General features: G+C 38.7%; 1 protein-coding gene across 13 annotated transcripts in view; it reads right to left on the bottom strand.

Moving 5' to 3' along the window:
- The window catches only part of ncam1a (neural cell adhesion molecule 1a), a 281,082-nt gene that overhangs the window by 28,200 nt on the left and 240,286 nt on the right, over positions 1 to 12,596 (bottom strand). For 7 of the 13 annotated variants that reach the window (XM_016676904.1, XM_016676905.1, XM_016676908.1 and 4 more), the window contains 2 exons: positions 2,047 to 2,171; positions 412 to 592 (listed from right to left, as the gene is read on the bottom strand). In XM_016676904.1, coding sequence (XP_016532390.1) covers positions 412 to 592; positions 2,047 to 2,171 — 306 coding nt within the window. Of the gene's footprint in view, positions 1 to 411; positions 593 to 2,046; positions 2,172 to 6,465; positions 6,469 to 9,813; positions 9,862 to 11,685; positions 11,701 to 12,596 lie in introns of all 13 variants that reach the window. The other 6 variants (XM_016676899.1, XM_016676901.1, XM_016676906.1 and 3 more) reach the window with 4 other exon arrangements.

Genomic DNA, 12,596 nt, shown 5'->3' with positions numbered 1-12,596 from the left:
TCCCATGAAGAACATTATGATTGTCCATTATGTTATTGTTGCTAAGCATCTTTTATTTAGAACAATTATGGAAGATCCAAAACAGCATCTTCTCACAACTCTTGCATAAAGGCCATGAAGGCAGGACTAACAGCTGGCATCACCTGGTATCAAAGCAAAAGGGGATGAACACCAACGCATGCCAAAATCTTCAGATTTTTACCTCATTCTTCTCAAACGTCAAATTTATGAACTACTTCATTTTGGCCTACCAAATAAAAATCCCAATAAACTGCGCTGACGATCCTAGATCATTCATGTCAGATCATGAGTGCAAGTCGGAGACTTTAAATCCAGAGGCCCTCTGGTCACGGTGGGAGCCTGAGATGATGTCGTGTGTGGATGTCTGAGGCGGAATGATGGAAGTGGTACCTGGGACGGTGGTGGGCTCCGAAGCAGTTCTGAAGGAAGTGATGGACGGCTCGGATCGGCCCCGCTGATTCTCCGCCACCACGCGGACCTCGTAATCCGTGTTCCAGTCCAGGCCACTCAGCATCGCGTAATTGCTGGTAGAGGGGAGGTGCGTTTCCGGTTTCCAGTCAGACATATGCTTCTGGTGGGGAGGCGGGGCGCAGACAGGACAGGCGTCAGCACAGCGTGTCATAGGGAGGATCTTATTTCAAAATGAATGCACACCTGCCACCAGTCCAATTACAATAAAACATGTCGAAACCAGATTTATGCATGCACTAGATTGAAATTAAGTAAGCACACTTTTATCGGATTTAGGTCAGTTTGGATTAACATGCACGAAGATCCCTACACCTGTAAAACAGTCTGGTAAAGTTCAGATGATTGACCAGCTTATTCAGTTTCAGATGGGTTCATTCATAACTTATTGATGTACTTTTAATCACATGTCAAACACATGCCTTCCTTGTGGCACATCATGGAAAATCTAAAGAAACGAGTCAAGATATCAAGAAGAGAAACATGGACATTGACCATGTGAATCATCAGAGGGTAGAACATCATGTTACATTCATCTGTCAAACAGGGTTATTTTACAGTTTTCAGGGAGGTTTTCCGGTGTACTTCCCAGAAACCTCAACCAGAAAGTTAAATCTTGATCTTTCAAACGGACAATGAACCCAATCTGGGCAATGCCACCATTGCCCAGATTGGGTTCATTCTAATGTCTTGTTGCTCTTAAAGTTGCAGATTAAACTTTGTTGTCAAGACTTTGTTTTTGTCTTGTCTTTAGAAGGTCAAGAGAAAAATAATGAGAACATGTGTACATTTCTGAATTTGAAGACAAATATATTCCACAATATTAATCATTTTTATTATTCTGGCATTTAACAAATATAAATCAGCTTGATTTCCTCAAGTGACCTAAAACATAAAATGTTTCGTCTGATTTGATCTGATTTAGTTTTTGTGAATATCTTTGCTTCAGCTGGATTCATAATTTGACCAGGACTGTCTGGAATAAGAGATCGGCATCGACTCACTCGGAGCTTCCTGGTTAAATAAAGCCTTTAATATATTTTAGTTTTACAAACTCTGAACCACAACCAGCAGCTAACATCTGCTGAGGTGGCCCGAACGTTAGCTAAGCTCCTCTCAAAGAAAAATCCTCTCAGAAGCCAAATCTAGTGCTTCTGTATGAAAATGATTTTTTTTTTAAATTACCATTTAACAGAACTCAGTTGTAAACAACCCCTGGTTGGAAGCCAACTGGGGGATTTAGTGTTTTACTGGTAATTTTCATTTCTCCCCAGTGAAAAATGCTCATTTAAAATTGGCAGAACCCAGTCTGGGAGCATGTGTTTGTTTCAAGACGATACAAACTGTAGCCTTAAAACAATAGCTTGGATTAAAGTGAGGCTAAATGTGTTTGTGTTGCTGCTGGCGCCTCTCCTCATGATAGAACCCAGCTGGTATCTCCTGCTTCCATTTGGCAGCAGGATGTCTCCAGGACTTTGTTATTTCTCATGTTAATCGGTGTAGAAACGGAGAAAATGCAAAGTGGCACCCTGCTGCCTCCTTGCCCGGTGTACTCACAGCCTTGTATCTGATCAGGTAGCGTATAATGGGCGAGCCTCCGTCGTCCTGCTTGGTCCACTTGACTTTAGCAGAATTACTGCTCTTTACAAGTATGACTTCTAGTATGGGAGAAGTTGGTTCCCCTGCACAAGATCAGAACATAATTATTAGTTACATCAATAATTTTTAGCCCAGTTTGTGTTTTAGATGCTGGGCATTTTAAGTTTACTTGCACAAACTGAGGGACATATCTGGATTTCATTAAAAAAAAAAGGGTTCTGTGAAGGAGTTCAGAGTAGTCAGTGATTTCTTTGCATGTAAAAATGTAAATGAAGCAGATTTTTCAAAATGTATACTTTACTCTTCTTAAGTTGCTCAGGTTTTTTTTTTTGTAAGTTTGTTGTGATAGACAACTCTTCAATGTAGGAAAGACAATAAAGCATTGCATTTAATTTTTAACATCCCTAATGGGTAAAATAAAATAGCTACTAGCTTAAGCTTGACCATGTCTACAGTCGGAGCAAATCTCTAAAAGTGAGGATGCTGCATTACCTCCGTTACAACCATCCTATTCAGGTGTGTTGGATGCATCAGGTGTTTCACTTACTACTAATCTCTACTTCACAGAACCCAAAATAATCCAAAGTTTTCTTCTACAGTAAATGCTGAACACAGTTTTGGAACCGACTTCATTTTAAATGGAACAGTTTCTTTACAAGCTGTTAGAATCAGATGACCGTCAAATGTATATGCAATGTTAATTATATTGTCATACAAGCTGTCCTTTGTTTATCCTGTATAATTCTGTAACACTGTTGACACTAAAGGACCAAACTCAGAAAAAGCCTTTTTGGGATATTTTTATGCCCCAACAGTTATTGGTACCTTTGTAATGGCCTATAAACAGCCTACAAATAAGCATACATTTCACAGCATTTGTTGTCTAACACTGAATGTTTTTTTTTTGTTTGTTTTTTTTTAGATAAACTCAACATTTAACATGACTGCATGTATTCATAACTGAATATTAATCCCAAGTTAGGAAACTATAGATGTTTTAAGCTAAATCTGTAACAATTAACATGAAATAAATGTAACTGAATGTATTTTTAATTTATGAGTTCAGGTAAATCAGAGTGTCAGGAAATGGATTAGTAATCCATGACTTTTGATGCTTTGATGAGAGAGAAATGATGGAAATGAGGAGATATTTTAGCCACTCTTCAAAATAGGAAATGCTAAAGAACACCAATTTCAAATAAAGACGTGTTTTTCTCTTCATAATCAGGAAAATGGCTACAATAAAGCTAACTAAGTTGTAGACGACTGATCTGTAACGTCTTCCAGTTTAAAAGCAGCCGAGTTGCCAGACATTCCACACATACCAAGGATCATACTGGAAGCACTTTGCTGCTATTTAGAGATTGGAGTGTGAATTAGGAGCATTCATTTCTATTTAGAAGCCCTGGTTCAGGAATAGTGGCTCAGTAAGATAATCCACATACTTTAGACTTGTTTAGTTACAACTGAGGTGAATTAAATTCTGTATTGTAAATAAATTCAGTCTAAGGGAATGGATGGGTAAAAGAAATATTCAGTCCTTTCCACAGTTTCTGTTTTTGTGATTTTCTTTTTGCAATCAAAATCACAGATTTTGTGGTGCTATTCTAGAAATATTTGCAATTCATTTCTTCATTATTTTTACTCAGTAAGCCTTTTCCAGAATCTACATATAGAAGAAAAAAGATGAGGAAAAAGCACAAGTAATTTTATTCTTTAATGAACTTCAATAGCTGTACATCAAGAAAGGCTGAGGCAGAAGTGTAGTAGAAGTAAGAAATGCTGCCACCTGCAGGTGGGAGTTAGCAGTCATTTGTATTTTTGACCGTCTTTGCTGAATATTTGCAATAAACTCAAAATGGCGCATTAGGGAGAAAAAAAAATGCAAGGACTTGTTGATTTTGAATGATTTTCCATGATAGCGCAACTGCAAAAAGAAAGAAAGAAAGAAAAAACACTGGAGGGACTGAATATTTAGATTTACACATCACAAACATTTTTACCTGGGGTGCCAATAATTGCCAAGTGTGCTTAGATGGTATTTAGTCAAAACAGGATTTTAAAACGTAAATCTCAGCTAAGCTGGTTTGTTTCTTGTCACTAGATGGTCGATTTAAATCTGTTTTTGATCATAGCAAAGTGAGATTTAAATAAGTCACAAAAAAAACATCATTTTTAAAAAAATCAATGTATCCTAGTAACCCTGTTGGAGTGGTTTCATTCCAAAAACCTGAACCACTCTTACCGCTGCACTTGTACATGAAGAGAGATATCATTTGTGTTCAACAAATGAGCTTGCTTTTTCCGTGTGACATTTGGAAAAAAAACAAAACAAAAAAAAAAACCATAGCAGCTAATTTGAAGCACTTGTTGAGTAAGAAATAAACCAACATTTTAAGGCCAGAGTGAGAAATAGTATAAGTGTTAGAAATGACTGCGTGTGGATCATCAGCTGAAGGACAGCATGAGGGTTTAGAAAGGCTGCTCTCTGACGGAGGTGCTGCTCTCCTCCAGGCTCCTCATTATCAGCTCCGTCCTCCTGAGTAATTTCTGCTCGGTCGCAGGATAATGAGCCTGTAGGCCTTGATTGGACATGTTATCCTATTACTTTTAATAACATTTACATAGGCTTATGGGACGGAAGGTCAGCGCGGTTCTCGGTGCGTTTTTGTCTTGAATGTTTGCCTCTTCTCATGCGGTTTTGTGATGGTTGTGGAGATTGTGACTAAAAAAACAAAAACTCATTAGCTGTGAGCTGATTGGTTATGTAAATTTCCAAAACAGATCGCACACAGCTCGAAGTTTAATTTTCCGCAAAGCGGAGGAGAGGAGGAAATCTAATTCATGCATTTATTTTAAATTGCCCTAAAAAAGTTTCTCTTGCATGGATATTTAATATTCTACAGATCGGCACTAGCAGTTGAAGTTATTGAGATGAATATGCATGACGACACTTTATTCTTTAGGTTAGAGTGCTGCAGACTACAATCCAGCAGGCTGGGGTGAGCATGACTGAGGCTGGAAATAAATTAGAAAGCGTTAGTGAAAGCAGCAGCAGTGAAGCATTCAGAGAGGTTATCTGCAAGCATCGGTCTGGATTAGGAACAAACTTTCTGAAGCTATAACACTCGGAGAGACAAAGTGAAGCGGTTAGAATGAGAGACTCGGACTGCGGGCTGGAAAATGTACAGTAGGTGCCACACAAGGAGGGTGGAGCATGTGGAGCGCCCACCACCCATTACTTCTACATAAGACATGCAGCCGGTGGCACCTTTCATCACATCCCAGCAAAACAATCAGAGACAACAGAAGTTAGAAATGTACAGAAGCAGTTCTAGGTTTTGTGTTCACAGCTCTGTCTGTTGCTGAGCGTAACTGAACAAAAAGCAAAAATGAAGTTAAATTTGTGTTTCCACAAAGAAGACATGACACTAAGGACGCAGACACATGCAAACAGGAAGGAGGTGCAGGGCGGAGGAAAGAGAAGAAATCTAATTTGCAGGACGGGCTGCGGAGACGCGAACGTGTTGCGGTGGGTCCAATCAGTGGAGTATGAGAGGTTAAACTCGTTTACAATGAAAAGCATGGAAAATGATCCTGTGGAGGATCGTGTCTAGCGGTCAGAATGCTGCAGAGGACAATGGGTGGCACCTTGAGAGGATGGATAAGATAAATACAAATATGGGAAAAATATTACTCATTAAGGCATTTTTTTGCACCCAGGAATATGAAAATGTAGAAAAACTAAATGGACGACAAAAGATTAGGCAAAAGTCTGTTTCCAGTATTGGGCTTTGACAATGTAAGGTTTTAAAAACTGCAAACAGTTCTTTTATGGTTTAAAGGGATTCTGTGAGAAAATGCCGAGATGACCAGAGCTTCATCTGACTGATACTGTAACCAGTTTCCACTTTATTCTGAAGGTGGTGTGAGTCCCACATTTAAATCCTGATTTAAATCTGTTCAGATCAGGAATCCTCCAGAAAACTGAGTCAGATCACACACAGGTGCATCTCAACAACCTGAAATTTAGAAGTAAAACTCAAATCATATGGATTTATTACAGATAAAATAAAAATAATTCACATATTTATTTTTGTTAATTTGTATTAAAATGGCTCCCAGCTAAGGAAATCTCCTTAATTCAGTCTCTCTAAAAATTCAAATATTACATGAAACTATATTTTTAAAAAAATACTGAAATCTGGACCTATCATATGTTAAATCCAGTTAGTCGGGGCTCATTCTACAACCATGATGATGAATGATATGAAATATCTGTCGTGTGATTTCATGCTTAGTACTTCTATGCTAACGTTAAATGAAAAATGACAGAATGATCTAAAGTGTTTCAATCTAATTTCAAAGAAAAGTTACCTTCTGTTGATCACCGAAGACCACATCGTCAGCACCATGCAAGAGCCGCATGGCGCAGTCACATGATGCGCACGGACATGATTGGTCAAAGAAAATACGGGAGGGCCAGAGCGGGAAGAGGGGCGGGGCGGGGAGCCACATGGAAAACATACAAAACATTTTTGAAATGATGAAAACGTGTCAACAAAAAAAACAAAACAAATGAAAATGTTAGAGACAAAATAGCAAAACAAAACAAGAGGAGCAGATTAATCCCTGAACTGAATATTTTTAAAAAGGTTACTGGAGATAAGAGGCATGAGGCAACTTAAAAAACAAGCTAATAAAAATCAATGTTGCCTTCAAACTACAGCAAATTAATTTAAAATTAAAGCAAAGCAGTAACGCAGCAGCTGGGTTTGGTTTGGATAGGATGTAGGCATGAATAAAAGAGGAAAGTCTGCAGTTTTCCATGTACCAATCATGAGAACCAAGTGTGAAACAACACATTAAGTATGAACACATGGAAACTTGGCACAGCGTCAGACCTCAGGAGTCAGAGTCCGGCAGGTCTTGGAAGTTTCACTGCTTCAGCTCACCTGGTTCTGCGGGGCCCAGATCCATTACCGGGCCCCTGCAGAACCAGATGGAGTACTGAGGAGGGTCTGCAGCCGGCTGACACATCTAAGACCTGACAGACGCCACATTTGCTACCTTTGTCACAGGGATGCAGGAACAACTGAGTGATGAAGCGCGAACTGTGAACATGAGGAGCCTGAACCTGCGTCTGAGACGTGACCAGTCTGGTTGAACTACAGAGAGCACACGGTTCATTCTGATGATTCCTGGAGGTTATCGCATAAACGAAGGCAATGCACATGGAAAAGTTAGTCAGTTAAGAGTGAGCTTTTGTTTTATTTTTTTAATGAAATTAAAAAGTGTGGCGTCAGTGAATCCTGTTGCGTCAGTGAACCTCTTGTTCAGAGCAGCAAGTTAAAGCCCCCCCCCCAGTTTCTGCAAAAGATCCAAATTAGTCCATTCATGCCACATAGAAACAAATCGACACCGTCTGACAACAACACAGTCCGGAGTCAGAGTAACTATCTTATATTTAAGCAAAAATACACATTCACAATACTATAGTATTCAAAACTAAACTAAATCATTCATATCATGAACTGGTTTTTATCCCCCCCAAAAACAGCAACTTCTAAAACACTGGAGCTCAGCTGCTCGCTGCATGCTTGCTCCATGCCTGCAGTCTGGAGCAAGCATGTGGCACCAGTGGGCAGAAGCGTCTCCTTTTTAACAAAGGTGAGCATCCAACAAAACCAGACTCAGTAGGAACCGTAAATAAAAAATAAACAGAGAACCACTGTGCCTGTTGTTCCTTCTCTGGGAGAGAAACACATGAAACACACACAAGCACATGATCATGGAAGCAATAACTATTAATAAGTTTGTCCATGAGACAGGAAGCACTTTCTATGACTAAAAACACCAGAAGAAAATGCAAAAAGTTGATGGCAGCAAAACTATCACTGTCTTTGTCCAGGAAGTTTTATATCTGAACCAAATAATGTAGTGAGTCAGGGGAACTCTTCTAAAAGAACGAAAGACAGAACACAACGTTAAGGGCCACAATAGCTTAGTCAGCGTCTTTAGAGCTAAACAGAACAGAGCTGGATCATCAGTGCAGTCTGTAGAAAAGAAAATCAGCTTTGTTAAGGAAGCAGACATGTAAACACAGAAGAACTGGACCAGTAGTACTTTCTATTGGAAAAAAGAGAGGTTAAAATAAAGTTAATGGCAGCAACAGCTCCATCAATACCAGGACAGAGACAGCTGAACACAGACCCACTGAGCCAGGAATCCTTTCTATGAGGAAGAAAAGGAAGGAAAAGCAACAACAATTCCCTTTTTCTGACACATGACCTGCTGTTTGCTACATATATGAGATAAAGAGTTTCTATGAAGGGGTGTAGGTGATCAAACTACAGAAGCTCATTTATATTGATTGTTAACATTTGTATGTCTCATAATAAATTCTCCATGATGATCAACGAGGCTCCCTAAACTGCTTCTAGTTGTCCTTTTTAAGGATCTACTCATCATGAAACATGAGTCAGAAATCAGTTTATGTGCAGAGAGAAGGTAGAACAACAAATGGACAGAAAAGAAAAAGGGCACCTTTCAGTAAAACCATTCTTCTGTGGCCTGACTTACCCCGACATGCCACACAGTCCAGACACCCGCTAGGAGGAAATGAAAGTACAAAAACTCCTGCGCCCAAAAGGAATGAAGAGTAAAACACAAACTCAATATTATAAACCTACAATGAATTTAGACTGAAGCCAGAAAACCTCAATAGTTTCATGAGCTGATGGGTTGGGAGGAATTCTTGACAGACATGACTGGATGATGAATAGATGATAATTAGTTCCAGGTTGAAAAGTAGCTGAGGCCCTTTAAAACCCACAACTTTTACAGCAACATGCTAGTGTTTTATCGCTGCCTCTACTAAAAGCATGTTAGTTCTGAGATCACTGATTCGCCACAGGAAACATAAACATCCTCCGTCACAATGAAACAAACTTCACAATTTTAACCTACGGGGAACCCGAATACATAAATGTGTTATTTATAACCACAAACAGGGTTCCTATGCAGTCTGGAAAGGAAGGGAATTTAAGAATATACAAAAATTAGGATTAGTTTGAAAAAAGAAAAATTAGTAAGTAAAAAAAATATTTGTTTTCTCAATGTTTTTTTTGAATTCCAATTATTTAAAAGTTGTGTCCAGTTGGTCCATCTTTACATGTGACCATCCATAATTTTTTGCCCATTCAACTATTCGTCTGTCCATCCACCCTTCCATCTGTTGGTCCATCGACCCCACCGCTCAAACATCTGTTCTTTCATCCATATGTCTGTCCATCCTTTCAACTGTCTCTCCATCCATCATCTCACCAGCTACTCCATCTTTCCATCTGTCGCTCCATATTTTTATCCATCCATACATCTAGAAAATTTTGTCATATATTCAAGATGAACTTTAGAGTTTAAAAATCAGTTAAAACATTCAGCAAAACTTTTGAGAAAGGTATGCAACTTCCCGTGTGTGGGAGCCCTGTCACATTTAAACTGTTTAGTGTTAGTGTGATTAAGGACGAATCAACAGAGTTAGAAAAGCAGGTAAGCTGCCAATATCAGCTAATTCTGTGTTGGACTGGTTATGCTCATCATACAGAACACGATCGCCTCCTGTGAGCCACACCAAACGTTAACGAACATCTACGCTACGTGTGAAGCCAGGCAGGCAGGACAGGGAGATGTGACAGACACACTGCTGGACTCGCATATACTCACTAATGGCCATAGTGGTGGCAGCGATAGCAGGTGGGATCGATGATGCAACTGAAAAATGGTGAGAACAGCATGAGAGAAGCAGTAGTCCTCAGTGCTTAGTGATGATCACAAACGGCAGGAACGCTCCCATGCAGCTGCTGCTGCTCTTAATGTGACCCAGCGTCTGACTGGACGACAGCTGAGCACCAACAATGTGTTCAAGTCCTAATCAATGTGTTAAACCTTCAGGTGTGGAGATTTATTACACCTGCTGTACTGACTGCATTTCAAATATATTTGAAAATGTAGGTTTGTCAGTAACTATAAAGTTTGGCCTACGCTGGTGTAATTGGCATTGATGACAATAAACAACCTGTCAGAGCTGATGAGTTCTACAGGGAAATAAATCTACACCCAGTTTTAATATTCATGGTTCAAATCATGTCAAAATAATAATAATAAAAAAGACAATATGTTGGTAAGCTCAGTTCAGGTGATGAAGAATAATTAGTGAAAAAAATAAATAGCAGCTTAGCATATTTTAATTCAGTTGTGACTCTTGGATCAAAATTACTTTTCCATTAAAATTTGATTATGCTTTTTCTTTCTTTTTTTTTTTTGGAGCAAAACAGAAAAACAAACAATGGTTTTGTTGATGAAAATGTCAGAGTGCATGTTTTAGTCATTACATCTTGGTCCCATTCAAGAAAACAAGAACAAAGTTCGATGAATATTTGTTTTCCCAAAAGTGAGTCCAACATCTTCCGGTCTTCCGGGATTCTGTGTTCCTCACAGTGTAGGAATAAGAGCATTTCTGAAGTAAACACCATCTGCATCATAACTGGAGTTTATTCCCTGGATGCTGCCTCCATTCTGCCCCGTGTCTGACTAATTAAGGTGCAAATTAAGTCAAGCTTTTAGAATAAGCATAGCGGCTTTACCTGCCTTCCGACTGTATTCACACTCTTTGAACCTTTTTACATTTTATCACATCAAGACCTGAAATTTCACAGTGATTTATTGGGACTTTATGTGATGGATTAGCGCACAGTGCTGCATAATTCTGACATATAAGACAAACAGCACATGATTTCAAAGGATTTTATAAGAAAAAGTCTGAAGACTGTGACTTCATTTAGTATTCAACACCCCTGAGTCGGTACTTTGCAGAACCAAAGGTTCATCCTGCCTCCACAATCAGGTGACACATTGAACAGAGCTTTACGAGATGTTCAAAAACTCAGATGTGATTGTGAAACCCAACTCTGTTTTAAATTTAAAATCTAACTCTTGTTTTAAATTTAAAATCTAACTCTTGTTTTAAATTTAAAATCTAACTCTTGTTTGACATTTTTTAAACAGCCTTGGTCCTCATGATTCTGTTTTGCTCTCTAAAGTTTTCATTGAACCTCGTAGTCGTAACGTGACAAACTGTGGAGTAATTCAAGGTGCATGAATACTTCTTTTCAGACGAAGTCACAGACTTTCTGGAATATTCTGACTGTTTCAGTCTAAATTATTTATTTTGGAGACAGAAAGTTTTTGCACTATTGCAAGAAAAAAAAAGAAAGAAAAATGATCAGGATGGACATTGATTCTGACATGACTCAGGCCTCCTCTAGTGTTCATGTCTTTTCTCCATGTCTGAAAGTGATTTGAGCCACTGCTGCATTTCACACAAAAGAAGAAACAGGAAAAATCACTGTTGTCGTCGCACCTTTGTGAAACTATCTTCAATCGACTTTACAGTAAGGAAATGGACATATGATGAATGAATGGGAATCGGTAAAGACGTCACTTTGTCGTTAACATTGTTAATAATGAGGAATGTTCAATGGAAACGATGCAAACTGCAGATAATAAGCAGATAAGAAAGGGAGAAGAAGAACTTACTTGTGAGAGAATATTCTGAGAAGTCCAGTGGAATACAGAATAGATGGAGGGGAAAAACATGAGAAAACAATAACACAAAGAGAACAGAAACAATAAAATGAGAAATATGATCAATGAAAAAGGGCAGCTGTGTCCTGCTGCATCATTAACCCTGTGCCATTCCCCTACACCGCCTCACTGAGCATTATGCATTTGCTTTCTCTTCTTTTTCACTTTTTTTTAAAAAGATGCTGTCATAACACACAACTAGGAAGTGAAATGTAATAACTTCCAGCACCTCCATCTACTAACATTTTAATTCGAGAGTAACTTAAAAATCTCTTCTAGGGTTTTAATACCAGAAATTACAATATAGGATAATCTCTAACATACAGAAATGTTAAGAAGTATTGACACCCTTAGAGATTCCTCATAGATTTTAGCTGTTTTGTCTCTAGTTCATGTTTTAGATCATCAGTCTAAGTATCAATATTAAAGATAATCTAACTGTAGTGAACCCCCAGTTGTTCACGGTTCAGCATTGGCAAATTTGTCTGTTGAATGTAAATACAGATTATTGGAAAATTTGCCTATTAAGACATCTTCATAACAATGCTGACTCAGGCACAATAAGGAAAACGTTGAAGGGGACTTCTCTACAGGAGCAGCGAGGTGATGAGGTGCAGATGGAAGCAGGAGACAAAGGATGCCAGACAGGAAAACAAACATCCATTCATGACCCTGACGTGAAGATCTGAATGAGAAGAAGGTTAACGTTCCTCAGAATGGATAGCACGATGGAGCTTTGTTGATTTTCTTAGAAATTAATGCTTAATTTCTAAGAGGATTTTCTGAGCTAGAGAACCATCACCTAGTTCTTTCACCCAGAAGGCTTTGATTCACTTATAAATCGATGATTACCCAAACACCTT

Source organism: Poecilia formosa, unplaced genomic scaffold (genome assembly GCF_000485575.1).
Source record: "Poecilia formosa unplaced genomic scaffold, Poecilia_formosa-5.1.2 Scaffold143, whole genome shotgun sequence".
NCBI lineage: Eukaryota > Metazoa > Chordata > Actinopteri > Cyprinodontiformes > Poeciliidae > Poecilia > Poecilia formosa.
Note: the sequence above shows the minus strand (reverse complement) of the source record. Positions and strands in the feature narration are given on the sequence as shown.